General features: G+C 40.0%; 1 protein-coding gene across 6 annotated transcripts in view; it reads right to left on the bottom strand.

Annotated features, from left to right (window-relative positions):
* The window catches only part of AATK (apoptosis associated tyrosine kinase), a 173,014-nt gene that overhangs the window by 61,643 nt on the left and 92,652 nt on the right, over nt 1-18,719 (bottom strand). For 2 of the 6 annotated variants that reach the window (XM_075350723.1, XM_075350718.1), the window contains exons 2-3: nt 6,594-6,742; nt 6,012-6,026 (exon numbers count right to left, since the gene is read on the bottom strand). In XM_075350723.1, the coding sequence (XP_075206838.1) occupies nt 6,012-6,026; nt 6,594-6,653 (75 nt within the window). In that variant the 5' untranslated portion in view covers nt 6,654-6,742. The remainder of the gene's footprint in view (nt 1-6,011; nt 6,027-6,593; nt 6,743-18,719) is intronic. The other 4 variants (XM_075350719.1, XM_075350721.1, XM_075350720.1 and 1 more) reach the window with 4 other exon arrangements.

Below are 18,719 nucleotides of genomic sequence, written 5' to 3'. Positions count from 1 at the left end.
TATCGTGTATACTAGTTCTGTCATACATACTAGTTCTGCTGTGTGTACTAGTTGTGATGTACTAGTTCTGCCAAATATAACAGTTCTGTCATATATACTATGGTAGTTCTGATGTAAATACTATTTCTGATGTATATACTAGTTTTGTTGTTTATAACAGTCCTGCCATTATGCTAGTTCTTCTGTGTATACTAATCTTGCTGTAGTTTTATCATATACTAGCTGTACTACCCGGCTTCGCCCGGGTTAATAACTGTTGTTAACAAAATAGAATGTATTAACAAAAATTTATTCTGTACACAAAAACCACAAAACAAATAGATAGAAATGTAATTATTAAAAGGCAAAAACTAAGCTAATAGAAGTATTTCACAACATATATTTCAACACCACAGATATTCCACACAGATTTACCTAAATTGGCCAAGTAATGTGCTCCGTCTGTCTCTTTCCAGGTCTGTCTCTTTCCCCGTCTGCCTACTTCTGTCTGTCTCTTTTTTGTCTGTCTCTATCTCTCTGTTTCTTTCCCCATCTGTCTCTTTCTAGATCTGTCTCTTTCCTTGTCTGTCTCTATTTCTCTGTCTCTTTCCCCGTCTGTCTCTATCAAGGTCTGTGTATTTCCCCATCTATCTTTGTCTATCTCTCTGGCTGTCTCCTCCTTCCCTGTCTGCCTGTCTCTGTCCCTGTCTGCATGTATGTCTGTCTCTTTCCCCATTTGTTTCTTTCCAGGTCTGTTTCTTTCCAGGTCTGTCTCTATCTGTCTCTTTCCCCATCTGTCTCTTTCCCCGTCTGTCTCTTTCCCCATCTGTCTCTCTGTCTGTCTGTCTCTCTGTCTGTCTCTGTCTAGCTCTCTCTATCCGTCTCCCTACCGACATCTTATTACCTCACATATAAGCTTCTTATACTATGAATGTCTTTTGTTCCTATAGCAACCAATCACAGCTCCTACTAATAACCTGTAGTTCCAGGCTCCATTTACTTTAATGGAGCCATGTTTTTTGGAGAGTAACTGTAAAGCGCGGGGTTACATTTTCCTGTCAAAACATAGTCTACGATGTTCCTTGGGTCACATGAGGTGTCTGTGCAAAATTTCGTTATTGTAAATGCGACGGTGCGGATACACTTTTTGTTTTACTTTTCCCCCATTATGTAGATAGGGGCAAAATTGATTGGTAAATTGGAACGCGCGGGGTTAAAATTTTGCCTCACAACATAACCTATGACGCTCTCAGGGTCCAGACGTGTGAGTGTGCAAAATTTTGTGGCTGTAGCTGCGACAGTGCAGATGCCAATCCCGGACATACATACACACATACATACACACATTCAGCTTTATATATTAGATAGTAGTTCTGTCATATATACCAGTTCTGCAGTTTATACTGGTCCTGCCGTATATATTAGTTGTGCCGTGTATACTAGTTCTACTGTATATACTAGTCCTGCAGTTAATACTAGTCCTGTGTATATACTAGTCCTGTTGTATATACTAGTTCTCCTTGTACGAGCTAGCCGTGCTGTATATACTAGTTCTCCTTGTATACTGGCAGTGCTGTATATACTAGTTTACCTTGTATACTATCTGTGCTGTATATACTAGTTCACCTTGTATACTATCTGTGCTGCATATACTAGTTCACCTTGTATACTGGCTGTGCTGTTTATACTATTTCTTCTTGTATACTGGCAGTGCTGTATATACTAGTTCACCTTGTATACTATCTGTGCTGTATATACTAGTTCTCCTAGTATACTGACTGTGCTGTATATACTAGTTTACTTTGTATACTGTCTGTGCTGTATATACTAGTTATCCTTGTATACTAGCTGTGCTGTATATACTAGTGCTCCTTGCATACTGGCCCTGCTGTATATACAAGTTCTTGTATACTAGCTAGGATGTATTTACTACCGTAGTTCTTCTTGTGTACTGGCTGAGCTATATATATACTAGTTCTCCTTGTATATAAATGTGCTGTATATACTAGTTCTCCTCGTATACTAGCTTTGCTGTATATACTAGTTCTCCTTGTATGCTAGCTGTGCTGTATATAATAGTTCTCCTCGTATACTAGCTTTGCTGTATATACTAGTTCTCCTTGTATACTAGCTGTGCTGTATATACTAGTTCTCCTTGTATAGTAGTGGTGATGTATATACTAGTTCACCTTCTATACTAATAGGGCTGTATGTTCTAATTCTCCTTGTAAACTAGTAGGGCTGTATCTGTATATACTGGTTCTCCTTGTATACTGGCTGTGTGGTATATGCTAATTCTCCTTCTATACTGGCTGTGGTGTATATACTAGTGCTCCTTCTATACTAGTTGTGCTGTATATACTAGTGCTCCTTCTATACTGTGTTGTATATACTAGTGCTCCTTCTATACTAGCTGTGCTGTATATACTAGTGCTCCTTCTATACTGTGTTGTATATACTAGTGCTACTTCTATACTAGAGTTGCTGTATACACTAGTTCTTCGTGTATACTAATAGGGCTGTAAATACCAATTCTCCTTGTATAATATAGGTGCTGTATATGCTACTTCTCCTTGTATACTAGTGGGGCTGTATATGCTACTTCTCATTGTATACTAGTGGGGCTGTATATACTAGTTCTCCTTGTATACTAGTGGTGCCATATATACTAGTTCTCATTATATACTGGCCACGCTGTATATACAAGTTGTCCTCGTATACTAGTTTTGCTGTATATACTAGTTCTCCTTGTGTAGTAGTAGTAGTAGTAATAGTAGTAGTGTTGTATATACTAGTTCTCCCTGTATACTAGCTGTGCTGTATATACTAGTTCTCCTTGTATAGTGGCTGTGCTGTATATACCAGTTTTTCTTGTATAGTAGCAGTGCTGTATATACTAGTTCTCCTTGTATACTAGCTGTGCCATATACTAGTTTTCATTATATACTGGCCATGCTGTATACTAGTTCTCCTTGTATACTAGCTGTGCTGTATATACTAACTCTCCTTGTGTAGTAGTAGTGTTGTATATACTAGTTTTCCTTGTATACTAGCTGTGCTGTATGTACTAGTTCTCCTTGTATACTGGCAGTGCTGTATATACTAGTTCTATTTGTATACTAGTGATGGTGTACAGTATATACTAGTTATCCTTGTAAACTGGCTGTGCTGTATATACTAGTTCTATTTGTATACTGGCCATACTATATATACTATTTCTCCTTGTATACTATTTGGGCCATATACTAGTTTTCATTAGATTCTGGCCATGCTGTATATACTAGTTCTCCTTGTATACTGGCCGTGCTGTATATACCAGTTCTCCTTGCATATTGGCTGTGCTATATATACAGTTCTCCTTGTATACTACCATTGCTGTATATACTAGTACTTCTTCTATACCAGTTCTCCTTGCATTCTAGTTGTGCTGTATATACTAGTTCTCATTATATACTGGCAGTGCTGTAAATACCATTTCTCCTTGTATACCAGCAGAGCTTTATATACTAGTTTTCCTTGTATACTAGCTGTTCTGTATATACTATCTCTCCTTGTATAGTGGCTGTGCTGTATATACCAGCTTTCCTTGTATACTAGCTGTCATATATACTAGTTCTCATTATATATTGGCCATGCTGTATATACTAGTTCTCCTTGTATACTAGCTTTGCTGTATATATTAATTCTCCTTGAATAGTAGTAGTGTTATATATACTTGTTTTCCTTGTATACTAGCTGTGCTATATATACTAGCTCTCTTTGTATACTGGCTGTGCTGTATATACTAGTTCTCCTTGTATACTAGTTTTTCTGTATATACTAATTCTCCTTGTATAGTAGTAGTGTTGTATATACTTGTTTTCCTTGTATACTAGTTATGGCTTATATACTTATTATTTTATACTAGCGGTGCAGTATATACTAGTCCTCCTTGAATACTAGTTCTGCTGTACATACTAGTTCTCCTTCTATACTAACTGTGCTATATATACTAGTTCTCCTTTTCTACTAGTGGTGCTGTATATACTACTTCTGCTTGTATACTAGTTGTGCCTTAAATACTAGTCCTCCTTGCATAGTAGCTGTGCTGTATATACTTCTCCTTGTATACTGACTGTGCCATATATACTAGTTCTTCTTTTATACTAGCGGTGCTGTATATGCTAGTTCACATTGTACACTGGCTATACTGTATATATTAGTTCTCCTTGTATACTGGATGTGCTGTATATACTAGCTCTCCTTGTATGCTGGCTTTGCTGTATGTGCTAGTAATCCTTGTATACTGATTTTACTGTATATACTAGTTTTCCTTTTATACTGACTGTGCTGTATATACCAGTTCTGCTTTGCTGTATATAGTAGTTCTTCTTGTATACTGCATGTGCTGTATATATTAGCTCTCCTGGTATAATGGCTGTGCTGTATATATAGTATATACTAGTCCTCCTTGTATGTTGGCTTTGCTGTATATACTAGTTCTCCTTGAATACTGGCTGTGCTGTGTATACTAGTTCTCCTTGTATACTGGCTGTGCTGTGTATACTAGTTCTCCTTGTATACTGGCTAGGCTTAATATAGTAGTTCTCTTTGTATACTAGCTTTGCTGTATATAGTAGTTCTTCTTGTATACAGGCTGTGCTGTGTATACTAGCTCTCCTTGTATACTGCCTGCGCTTAATATACCAGTTCTCTTTGTATACTATTTTTCCTGTATATAGTAGTTCTTCTTGTATACTGGCTGTGCTGTGTATACTAGTTCTCCTTGTATACTGGCTGTGCTGTGTATACTAGTTCTCCTTGTATACTGGCTGTGCTGTGTATACTAGTTCTCCTTGTATACTGGCTAGGCTTAATATACTAGTTCTCTTTGTATACTAGCTTTGCTGTATATAGTTGTTCTTCTTGTATACAGGCTGTGCTGTGTATACAAGCTCTTCTTGTATACTGGCTGCGCTTAATATACCAGTTCTCTTTGTATACTATTTTTCCTGTATATAGTAGTTCTTCTTGTATACTGGCTGTGCTGTGTATACTAGTTCTCCTTGTATACTGGCTGTGCTGTGTATACTAGTTCTCCTTGTATACTGGCTAGGCTTAATATACTAGTTCTCTTTGTATACTAGCTTTGCTGTATATAGTAGTTCTTCTTGTATACAGGCTGTGCTGTGTATACTAGCTCTCCTTGTATACTGGCTGCGCTTAATATACCAGTTCTCTTTGTATACTATTTTTCCTGTATATAGTAGTTCTTCTTGTATACTGGCTGTGCTGTGTATACTAGCTCTCCTTATATACTGGCTGGGCTTAATATACTAGTTCTCTTTGTATACTATCTTTGCTGTATATAGTAGTTCTTCTTGTATACAGGCTGTGCTGTGTATACTAGCTCTCCTTATATACTGGCTGCGCTTAATATACTAGTTCTCTTTGTATACTAGCTTTGCTGTATATAGTAGTTCTTCTTGTATACTGGCTGGGCTTAATATACTAGTTCTCCTTGTATACTAGCTTTGCTGTATATAGTAGTTCTTCTTGTATACAGGTTGTGCTGTGTATACTAGCTCTCCTTCTATACTGGCTGGGCTTAATATACTAGTTCTCCTTGTATACTAGCTTTGCTGTATATAGTAGTTCTTCTTGTATACTGGCTGTGCTGTGTATACTAGCTCTCCTTGTATACTGGTTGGGCTTAATATACTAGTTCTCTTTGTATACTAGCTTTGCTGTATATAGTAGTTCTTCTTGTATACTGGCTGGACTTAATATACTAGTTCTCCTTGTATACTAGCTTTGCTGTATATAGTAGTTCTTCTTGTATACTGAATGTGCTGTGTATACTAGCTCTCCTTGTATACTGGCTGGGCTTAATATACTAGTTCTCTTTGTATACTAGCTTTGCTGTATATACTAGCTCTCCTTGTATACAGGCTGTGCTGTGTATACTAGCTCTCCTTATATACTGGCTGGGCTTAATATACTAGTTCTCCTTGTATACTAGTTCCCTTACATTCTGCCTTTGTATTACTCACCAAGTTGTCGATCTGCTAAATAAAACATCCGAAGCGAAAAAAAAAAAGATGAGAGAATGACATCATATAGCAGTCAGATGACTACAGACAGGCGTCTATATAAACTAAGGCACCGACAGGGTAGGGATCAGCAGAGGGATCACTAGAAATCAAATGGTCCCATCACAAAGCAGGAATGGATGCCCAAGCTAAAGGGGTTACAACATCGGGAACAAGGTGTAGAGATGTAGCAGAGCTGCCTTTGTCGGTGTAGAAGGGTGAAATTTATCTGGAACTGCTCATAATGATTGGTCATCTATGCATTTACCTGGGACTGCAGATGCACCAATTTAAATTGTTGAAGGCTCAGTAAACCCATAGATTAGAGTAGACTATACCCCACCTGATGGCAGAGGGTATCTGGGCATGCTGGGTGTTGTAGTTTCACAAGAACTGTGGCCTAGCCTCCATTATACTACAGTCTGCCTCTAAAGAACAAATCCAGCTCTGCTTCATCTGCATTGTTCTACAGGAGACTGCTACAGATGGAGACACACCGAACACACAAAGGGACACAGTAGGGTCTCCAGACATTGGTCCTACCTGGAATGTCCCTACCTTGAATCCAATGTCCCCCTTTTTGCAGCACAGGCAGGCGAGCATGAGGAATATGAAAGTGATGAGTCCAGAGAACGAAACTGCCACCACCGCAAGCGAGGAAGGCCAGGACAATTCACTCAGCGCTGCTCCATCTAAGAAAGGAGAGGAAATGAAGGCATTGTGAACGAATTGGGAAGCAACAAGCAAGCATGGAGCCCCCGAGCAACACGTGTAATGGGGGCTTCACTCCATGATGACCAGAATCAAATTCATAATACAGTATATAAAATTGTCGTTAAAATGGGCTGCCTAATGAACAGGAATAATGCACACAGTAATACCAGAGTATAGGAATAATGCACACAGTGATGTTAGCGAGGGGATAATACCCATAGTGATGTCACAGTACAGGGAAAATACAAACAGTGATGCCACAGTGAGGGGGATAATACACAGTGATGTCACAGTACAGGGAAAATACACACAGTGATGTTACAGTACAGCAAAAATACACACAGTGATGTCACAGTACAGGGATAATACACACAGTGATGTCACAGTACAGGGATAATACACAGTGATGCCACAGTACAGTGATAATACACACAGTGATGCCACAGTACAGTGATAATACACACAGTGATGCCACAGTACAGGGAAAATACACACAGTGATGTCACAGTACAGGGATAATGCACACAGTGATGTCACAGTACAGGGAAAATACACACAGTGATGTCACAGTACAGGGATAATATACCCAGTGATGTCACAGAACAGGGAAAATACACACAGTGATGTCACAGTACAGGGATAATACACCCAGTGATGTCACAGTACAGGGATAATACACACAGTGATGTCACAGTACAGGGATAATGCACACAGGGATGTCACAGTACAGGGATAATACACACAGGGATGTCACAGTACAGGGAAAATACACACAGTGATGTCACAGTACAGGGATAATACACCCAGTGATGTCACAGTACAGGGATAATACACCCAGTGATGTCACAGTACAGGGAAAATACACACAGTGATGTCACAGTACAGGGATAATACACCCAGTGATGTCACAGTACAGGGATAATACACACAGTGATGTCACAGTACAGGGATAATACACAGTGATGTCAGTGCTTATAGTGCTGAAGTGCACATTTAGTGCTGGCTTTTTGTTTTTTCTTCATTGAATTGGTCGGTGGCTGACCCCCACCTTGCTATGCACCCCAATTTGGGATGTATTCCATCTGTCTGGATTTTGGCGGTTGGTGACTGTTCACATTCAGTCATCAGGCCCTGTCCACAGGCTATTTACTTCATGCAGCATTTGCTTGAACCTGTCCCGCCCACAGCCATGACTTGGGTACGGGATTGAAATAGACCAGGTATGTGGTGCTAAGAGCAGTTCTACTACTCATATGTGAGGCCGTATGGCACATTTTATAAAAATATTTTAGTGTAGGACTGCCCCAAATGAGATTTGCCGTGACGTGGCGAGGCAGCTCAAGAAATTGCAATTTTTTGCCAAAAATCTCAAAATTTTTATAATAAGTACAGTTTGCAATTTTTAGTGCTGAAGTGCACATTTAGTGCTGGCTTTTTGTTTTTTATTCACAGTGATGTCACAGTACAGTGATAATACACACAGTGATGTCACAGTACAGGGGTAATACACACAGTGATGTCACAGTACAGAGCTAATATACACAGTGATGTCACAGTACAGAGCTAATATACACAGTGATGTCACAGTACAGGGGTAATACACACAGTGATGTCACAGTACAGTGATAATACACACAGTGATGTCATAGTACAGAGCTAATATACACAGTGATGTCACAGTACAGGGGTAATACACACAGTGATGTCCCAGTACAGAGCTAATATACACAGTGATGTCACAGTACAGAGCTAATATACACAGTGATGTCACAATACAGGGGTAATACACACAGTGATGTCACAGTACAGTGATAATACACACAGTGATGTCACAGTACAGGGAAAATACACACAGTGATGTCACAGTACAGTGATAATACACACAGTGATGTCACAGTACAGGGAAAATACACACAGTGATGTCACAGTACAGGGGAAATAGTGATATCACAGTACAGAGCTAATATACACAGTGATGTCACAGTACAGGGATAATACACACAGTGATGTCACAGTACAGGGGTAATACACACAGTGATGTCACAGTACAGGGATAATATACATGTGATGTCACAGTACAGGGATCATATACACAGTGATGTCCCAGTACAGGGATAATATACACAGTGGTGTCAGTACAGGGATAATACACACAGTGATGTCACAGTATAGCGGAAATGCACTAGGGATGTAACAGTACAGGGGTAATACACACAGTAATGTCACCATACAGGGATAATACACACAGTGATGTCACAGTGCAGGGACAATATACACAGCAATGTCACAGTACAGGGATAATACACAGTGATGTCACAGTACAGGGGTAATATACAAAGTAATGTCACAGTGCAGGGATAATACACAGTGATCTCACAGTACAGGGATAGTAGGCACAGTGATGTCACAGTACAGGGATAATATACACAGTGGTGTCACAGTACAGGGATAATACACAGTGATGTCACAGTACAGGGATAATGCACACAGTGATGTCACAGTACAGGGATAATACACACAGTGATGTCACAGTACAGGAGTAATACACACAGTGGTGTCACAGTATAGGGATAATACAACAGTGATGTCACAATACAGGGAAAATACACACATTGATGTCACTGTACAGGGGTAATGCACCCAGGGATGTCACAGTACAGGGATAATATACACAGTGATGTCAAAGTACAGGGCTAATACACGAAGTGATGTCACAGTACACAGATTATAAACACAGTGATGTGACAGTACAGGGATAATACACACAGTGATGTGACAGTACAGGGTTAATATACACAGTGATGTCACAGTACAGGGATAATACACACAGTGGTGTCACAGTACAGGGGTAATGATGTCAAAGAGCATGGATAATATACACTATGACTACAGTATAGTGGGTTAATAAAAACAGTGATGTCACATTACAGTTACAATGCAGACAGAGATGTTACAGTGCAGTTATAATGCACATAGTGATGTGAGACACAGGGAGATGCACAAGCACACAATTTCTTCATAGTGAGATACTTAGCACAGTGATGTCACAAGACAACAATAATGCACACAGTACTGTCACAGTGCAGACAAAATATCAATAGTCCAATAGTGTATAATTAGTGCAATTATGTTGGCGTACAGGGACAATGCACACAGTAATATCATTGTAAAGGCAAAGTGCATATCAATGATATCACAATGGTGATACGTATAGTTAGTACAATGGTGTCATAGGTCAGGGATAATGCACATAAAAATATCACAATAATAAACACACTGATGTTACATTATAGAAATAATGCACACAGCGACGTCATAATATTTTACAACAGTTATATCACAATAATTACCATAGTGATGTCACGGTACATTCATACGCAGGCATAATACATACAGTAAGGGTTGTCATGTGCACACTGACATCACAGCATAAGGCAGTGATGTCATAGTATTGTTCGATTCTCATACAACCCTTTTAATTAATGTGAAATCTGTCCAGAAATTAATTCCTACCGCCATATAGCTGCTAAATCACTGAACTATTTAGAAAAGCAATGCAGTCTTCATTCCACTGGGGGGCGACATAATACAGCGACATTTAGCCTTTATTGTCCTGCTAAGAGCACTTTAGGCAATACAATCTTAGCACCCTACAATTAGCCCTTGTTATTCGAAGCCTGTGCCACCGATGAAGTCAGGACCAAGCCCTTTCATGTGATGAACAAGTGTCCTGCCAAGCAAACACCATCTGATCCCCATTTACTGACACTTAAAAATATTGCTGTCACTTGTATTAATTGCTAGTAAATGTAGTGATGCTGAGTAGATTTTGGAGCATTTTTGTTACATATTCTATGATAATGGCCATTGTGAATGCTGTATTATTATCGGGTTCCTTACAGAGGAGAATGTGTATAGTAAGGTTATTGTAGTTATAATTTTTTTTTACATAGAGGGCAGTATTATAGTGGTTACAATGCCTTGAAAAAGTATTCATGCCCCGTGAACTTTTCCATACTTTTTCACGTCACACAAACTTAAATGTATTTTTTGAGGATTTTAGATGCGATGCCAACATTAGTAGCAAGTATTTGTGAAGTATAAAGGAAATGATACATGGTTTCCTCAATATCTGAAAGATATAAATCTGAAGTGTTATGTGCATTTGTATTCAACCCAGGGAAATAAAATCCTGAATGACAAATTGCCTCCAGAAGTCACCTAATTATTAAATTGAGTCCACCTGTGTGATTTTTTTCTCAGTACAACTAAAGCTGTTCTGTGAAGGCCTCAGACATTTTTATGAGAACATTAGAGACCAAACAGCATCATGAAAACCAAGGAACACACCAGATAGGTCAGGGATAAAGTTGTGGAGAAGAGTAAAGCATAGTTAGGTTATAAAAATATAAATAGCCCAAGCTCTGAATATCACCATGCAGGACACACTTGTCTTTGTCCTCCTCCCCTGGATGCCACCACACATGCTTAACACCATCTGAACCAAATACGTTTATCTTGTTTTAATTAGACCACAGGACATAGTTCCAATAAAGATTACATGGCCAAATTATGGAAAGAAAGGAAGTATACCTGGACAGAGAGGACTTGTGGGCACATGTGACGCCAAACCCCGACACGCACGTTTCGGCGTCACCTTCGTCTCTTTAATTTTAGTTATTACATACCTCCCCTGGACTGATTTCTTTCTATACTGTTGAGCACCTGTGATTTGCCACAATGTTCTTCACATCACATGTGATGTCTTCCTTTCTTTTTCTTGTTTAAACTGCAGTTGTGTCATTATTTTTAACCAATAAAAATTACTGTCTTTTGACCTCGTTGGTGCTTCGTAGAATTTTTTCTACATTTCTGTGTCTCTATTGTAATTTCCATAGGTCCATTACATCCTTACAGCCCATACACTTTTGCTATATGCACTTGCCATATATACCGCTATTTATTTATCTTGGTGTTATGCATGGTTGTTTTTTTTATCTACTTCGGTATTTATTAATGGTTGTGTGTTGAGTTATTTAGAGGGCACCAAATGTATACTGACTACTTTATATTGTATCAAAGTGTCATATCTTCAGCTTTGTCCCATGACAAGATGAAAAGATATAATAAAATATTTACAATAATGAGGGGTGTACTCACTTTTGTGACATACCTAACACAAAAATAGTTATTGATATTTGGTTTCGGGTGAAATTTCAGGATAATCATAAAATGCACGCTAACTTTTTCAGGTGAATGTGACCTTTTTTAATCTTTTGGATGCACATGTCCAACTGTTCAATGCTTCACTACTTTTTGCCCAACTTGCTGTTCTGTAAGGAGCATAATGGCAAAATTCACAACTGGTGTTTGATACATGAATCTCTCAATACATTTTGTGGTTCAATTAGTATTGGTATTTAAACAGTCCTCATCATGCTGTTCTCATTTTGGCATCATGAGTAGAGATGGGCGAACCCACAGATTTTTGGGTTTGGCGGGTCTGGTCGGACTTAAAGAAAAGTCAGGCTCGGGACGGGACTTAAACCCGAACATGACCCAGGACGCTAAACCCCATATAAGTCTATGGGGACCCAAACGTGTGCTGTAAGGGCTAGTGGACTGCAAAGCAGAAGAATTATACTTACCGACTCTCCCACGCAGCTGTCACACTACTTCTAGGTCCGCTCATTAGCGCTCATGCATATTCACTGCTTCCCCCGCCCACTCTCTGTGACAGTGTCTGTGATTGGTTGCAGTCAGACTGCCGGCATGTCGGTGTCTGCGATTGGTTGTGGAGTGTAAAATAAATAATTGAAAAAAAATGACGTAGCCCCCAACTGTGTCTTCTCTTGACTGTATATAAAAATACAAGGAACCCCATGTGGATTTTTTTAAATTACTGAAAGAAATAATTTTTAAAACTGTGTGCAGTCCCCCCCAATTTTGACACCTAGCCAAGATAAAATGGACAGCTTGGGGCATGGTATGCTCAGAATGGGGAGGACCCTGTTATTTGCCCCCCCCCAGCCTAAAAATAGCAGCATGCAGCCTCGTCAGAATTGTTGCATTCCATTAGATGCTCACCCCGATTGTCCTGGTTCGATCAGGATAATATAAATGGTTAATGACAGCTACAAATTTTCAAAAAATCACAGCTGTCATCATGCCTGAGATTAATAATGGGAAGGTTCTATGAAACCCCCCTTTACAAACTCTGTAAGACAAAAGAAATAAACACAAAACACAGAGAAAAATACTTTATTTAAAAAAAACCCCTCTTTTTCCAATTTACGGGGTCCTTTGATACACAGCCAAGATATTGCACACAGCTGGGGGCTGCAGCCTGTAGCCATCTGCTTTATCTGTGCTGGGTATTAATATACTGGGCACCCTACGTCATTTTTTTCAATTATTTATTTAGTTTTTCACTACACAACCAATCACAGACTCTAGAACGCCGGTAGCTTGACTAACCAATGACAGACGCTGTCACATCGGTAAGTATAATTCTCCTGTTTTAACCTCTATTTTGCTTCCTTTTTAAAAAAAAAATGTCATTTTTATCCGGATGGCCAAACCTGAACAGTAAAACAGACTTCTCTGAGAAGTCCATGTTTGGGTTCTGTGCATAGACACTGGGTTTGCCCATCACTAATCATGAGACAAAGAGGACGCCTAACAATTGATCACCAATACCTCGCCATAGCAAGGCTTCAAGCAGGATGTTCTCAGACTGAAGTGGCCACTGAGCTTAGAGAAACATCAGCAGGCTCCAAAGATTCAGACTGGAAGAGTCACAGAAAGGCAGAGAAGTGGAAGTCCTTTGGTCACATCCCACACTGATGACTGCTTCATTGGGAACAATTCACTTTGGAATCGGACGATGAATGGCACACAACTCTAGGCACATTTACGTGAGGTGAGAGGTACCCAAGTGTCATGTCAGATAATTTGAAACAGTTTACAGGAGCGTGGTCTGTGTGCTAGACGACCTGCAAGGTACCTGACCACACTGCCAGGCACAATCATCATCGTCTTGCTTTGACCAGGGAGCATCTAGCTGGACGAGGGACCAGTAGGTATCAGTGCTGTTCATTGATGAAAGTCGATTCACACTGAGCAAAAATGATGGCCGCCAACGATGTTGGAGATGTCAAGGGGAGTACTATGCATAAGCCACTGTTGTCACCAGACGAGCCTTTGGTGGTGGTGGTGTTACAGTTTGGGTAGGTGTATCTAGTCAATACAGAACTACATTTTGTGAATTTTACAATGACAAGCCACTGCTACTAGAATAACATCATTAATCCAGTCATTGTGCATCTGCATGAAGAACACAGGTCTAATTTCATCTTCGTGGACAACAATGCTCCAGCTCATCGAGGTGGCATCACTAGGGAACGGATGAATAAGAAATAACGTTTGGAACTCCATTCTATGTCTGAACTGGGTGCAAAAACCTAAAAAAACATCACTATATGGAGATAAGGTATGCACACCAGTGACTATGCAAGGGGAATACATGTAATAGCAGAAACTGCTGTGTGAATACTGACTTGAAAAATTCAATAGCTATATGTAAGAATGAAATGGGAAAAATGGAACCTGCATTACTGCCATGAATATATGAATAAAGAGAAATTTAGCTACTGAATTGATCAATCCAATAGATCCCCAACACTACGCCAAAGTATTTCTCTGCGTTGGGGTCCCTAGCTTGTATGTGTCCTCTCATGCAGTTAAAAAACTTACCGTGTATGGGAAGCTGAGACCCAGGCTATTTATGCGTATGATATGGATTGGCAATAGGTGTGGTTGGGGAGGGTTCTCAAACGAAAAACTACTAACAAATAAGGAATAACGTTTGGAACACCATTCTATGTCTGAACTGGGTGCAAAAACCTAAAAAAACCATCACTATATGTGATTCTTACATATAGCTATTGAATTTTTCATGTCAGTATTCACACAGCAGTTTCTGCTATTACGGTACATGTATTCCCCTTGCATAGTCACTGGTGTGCATACCTTATCTCCATATAGGGAACGGATGAAGACTGGGGTGCCTCAAATGGAGCGGCCTGCACATTCTCCAGACCTGAAGCTCATAGAAAACCTATAGGATCAGCCAAGTTGCCGTGTAATGGCACGTAACTCTGTACCCCAGACCCTCAATAACCTGAGGGCCGCCCTTCAAGAAGAGGGGGATGCTATGCCTCAGCAGACAATAATTCCATTTGTGAACAGGAGACATCATTGTCATCAGCTGTAGTTGATGCTCAAGGCCGCATGACAAGCTACTGAGACAATGACATCTTTTTGGGAGGGCATACCCACCACTGTTGTTGGCTTTTGTTTCAAAAGCATGCTTCTACTTAAATACCCTACTTTCATGATAAAATATCATTATAGCGTGAAGTTTTTAAGTTTTTCATAAATTTCACCCAAAAGGCAAATATCCCAAACATTATGTGAGTAGTGTGTATATATACTGTGTATATTTATATATATATATATATATATATATATATATATATATATATTAGTATACACACTGCAGATAAAAATCAGAGAACAACCCACAATTTCCTAAATGTTGCGGTCATTGTGTAGTCCTATGTGATTATTTCCTAACATAAGTAAACTAGCAGTATTGTAAGCTTATTTCATAAGTTGAATTTATTATAAAGCAAATAACAAATTGTAAATAAGATAAATGTAAAAGAACACTGATGAAAATTAGAGAACACTTTTAGATACCTGCAAGTTATTGGTGTTAATCTGGTACCTGGTCCTAATTTCCTTAATTACCTGACAAACCCTATGTAACTGGCAGCCTAACTTTCCAGTGTGCACTGACTTTGCAAAAATGGTGTGCCGTTCCAAAGTGACTGAAACCCTCTGGCAGCAGGTTGTCCAGATTAAGGACAAAGGAATGACCCTATCAGCCACAACAAGAGAAGTTGGCCATTCCAAGTCTGTGATCTTTACAACATCACAAACTCTTTCAAGTCCCCCAAGAAGGCTGGTCACCCTCAAAACACAAATGGAAGAGAGGACAGGATAATGCAGAGAATCTCCATGGATAATCGTTTCAACACTGTAGCTGGAATTGCTCACCAGTTCAGCACTGAACAGGGTAAGGATCTGCCTCGTCATACAGAGTCACAACGTTTAAGAGCATTTGGACTAAAAGTCCACTCTGCAGTGACCAAATCTCTCATTAGCAGAAAGAATCAAAAAGCTAGACTCACCTTTGATGAGGAGCATGTTGTGTGGACAGAGGAGAAGTCGTCCACAGTTCATTCTAGTGATGAAAGCAAGTTTAATTTATTTGAGTCTAATTGCAAACATTATGTTCGTTGACAAAATGAGGAAAGACTGAACCCAAAGTGTGTTAAGAAGTCAGTGAAAGGTGGTGGAGGAAGTGTCATTGTTTGGGGAATATTTTCTGTAGCAGGAGTTGGACCTCTCATACAGCTACATGGCAGAGTGAGTGCAACTGTATATCAGAACCTTCTTCAACAACATGTGGTTCCTTACTTGCATTCATCACTCAATCAGCCAGCAATTTTCATGCAGGACAATGCCCCCTTTCACACAGCGAAACGCGTAAAGCAATTCCATGAAACAGAAAACATTGAAACAATGAAATGGCCGACCCAGAGTCCTGATCTAAACCCAATAGAAAACCCCTGGAAAATTGTTGGTGACAAAGTTATGGCTAAGAAACCCACAGCAGTCAAAGAACTGTGGAAGAGACTGGAAGAAGAGTGGACCAAAATCACACCAGAGCAGTGTGAAAGACTAGTGATGTCCTGTGGCCACAGATGTGCGGAAGTCATTCAAAGCAAAGGCCTGTACACTTTCTACTGATTGGTGACTGTTGTTACCTTCAGAAAATTTAGTTATAGTCTTTCTCTGTGCTACAGTCATTGTTGTTCTCTAATTATGATCATCACGTTTTGGGCAAAATAAAGGTTTTATGTTGATAAACTTTGGATCTTTTGTAAAACACTGTTCTAGTGGCATGGTGTACCCCTTACAAAAAAACTTCAAATGTTAATCAATGTAGATTACATTATTTCTGAAAAAAGCAAGTGATCATACATTGTTCTATAATTTTGATCTCCAGTGTATATATATATATATATATATATATATATATATATATATATATATACTGTGTATATATATATATATATATATTGCAACAAGAAGAAAAAGCTGTGGAATTATGGGAATAGCAGATCCGCTGTTGGCAGTTCACTTTCTAAGGCCAAAAACACACTTCCGCATAAAAAACGTACGTGTGACACGGTCCGTTTTTCGGGTCCGAGTACTGTTACCTCAGTGACAGCTTAACTGATCGCGCTACTCACCTCAGTTGCTGCGTGGAGGTGACAGGAGCGGCGGTGTTCTTCTGCAGCTCCTGTCACCTTCATGTAGCAGAGCTGGAAGCGACGCTGGACCTCCGTGGATTACGCCGGACATGGATGGGTATTTGGGGTATAATAAATTGGTGAACGAGGGAATTTGTTATTGTTTTTTATTTCAAATAAAGGATTTTTCATTGTGTGTTTATTTACTTTAACTTGCATGTTAATCATTGGGGGTGTCTCATAGACGCCTGCAATGATTAATCTTGGACTTATTAGCAGCTATGGGCTGCCAATAACTCATTACTCTGATTAACAACGCACCAGAGCAAATCGGGAAGAGCCGGGTACAGTCCCAGAACTGTCGCATCTATTGTATGTGGCAATTCCGGGCGGCTGCTGGCTGATATTGTTAGGGTGGGGGGCTCCCCATAACGTGGGGCTCCCCATCCTGAGAATACCAGCCTTCAGCCGTTTGGCTTTATTTTGGCTGGTATCAAAATTGGGGGGGACCGCACGCCGGTTTTTTAAATTAATTATTTATTTATTTCACTGCACAGTATAGACCCGCCCACCGGGTGCTGTCATTGGGTGCAGTGAGACAGCTGTCACTAAGCGTGGGGGCGTGTTTGACTGCAACCAATCATAGGCGCCTGTGGGCGGGGGAAGCAGGGAATAGAAGATTGATTAATGAGCGGCCGGCATTTTCAAATGAATTGAAGCTGCGTACTTTCGGCACAGCTGTTCCTCGCCGCGCTGGTGATCGGGGATTGGTAAGTATGAGCCGGGGGAAGAAACAGACCGAGCGCCAATGGAAGTATGACTGAGAACAGCAGTAAAAAAGGTAAGTAGACTGACTTTATTAAAAAAAATAAAAAAAAAATAGATCGCTCGTTTAAAAACGCACCCATTGACTTTAGCAGGTCCGTGCCTGCGTGCTGACCGCCAAAAACGGACATGTTGTCCGTGCGGGAAAATGCACACACGTACTTATCACACGGACACACGTTCCTCGTGATTTTACGCGTGTGTGCCATCACCCATAGAATAACATGGGTCTCCGTGTCTCCGGTACGTGCAAAAACGTACCAAACACGTACCGGAGGCACGGATGTGTGTTGCGGGCCTAAATGTTAACCAATGATGTCCCAGATGTGCTTGATGGGAGACAAGTCTGGAAACGCTGCAGGCCATGGTAACACATTGAGGCCACGCAGTCTGCTCACAGTAGCACGAGCAACATATGGTTTGGCTTTGTCATGTTGAAAAACGGAAGACACTTTGCAGAAATGGCAACAACACTGATTCCAACGGTCAAATCAATGTATCGCCAAACCCTTACTGTACCTGCAATGAAGACTTGAAAATTCCGCTATCATACATCACATCATGTTTTCAGGATTAGGACCGGTGTGACCTTGCCTATTGAAGGCCTCTTCTTGATGTTGCCCAACTAGAGTTCCAAAGGTAGCTGCCAGCAGTGAATCTTGATAATTTCTGTGGCAAAGTGCATTTAGAATGGCAGAACATTCCTCTGACAGACATTAATAACCTTAATTATAGCTGGCAAAGC

The sequence above is a fragment of the Anomaloglossus baeobatrachus genome, chromosome 5 (genome assembly GCF_048569485.1).
Source record: "Anomaloglossus baeobatrachus isolate aAnoBae1 chromosome 5, aAnoBae1.hap1, whole genome shotgun sequence".
NCBI lineage: Eukaryota > Metazoa > Chordata > Amphibia > Anura > Aromobatidae > Anomaloglossus > Anomaloglossus baeobatrachus.
This window is presented reverse-complemented; position numbering and strand designations above follow the sequence as displayed.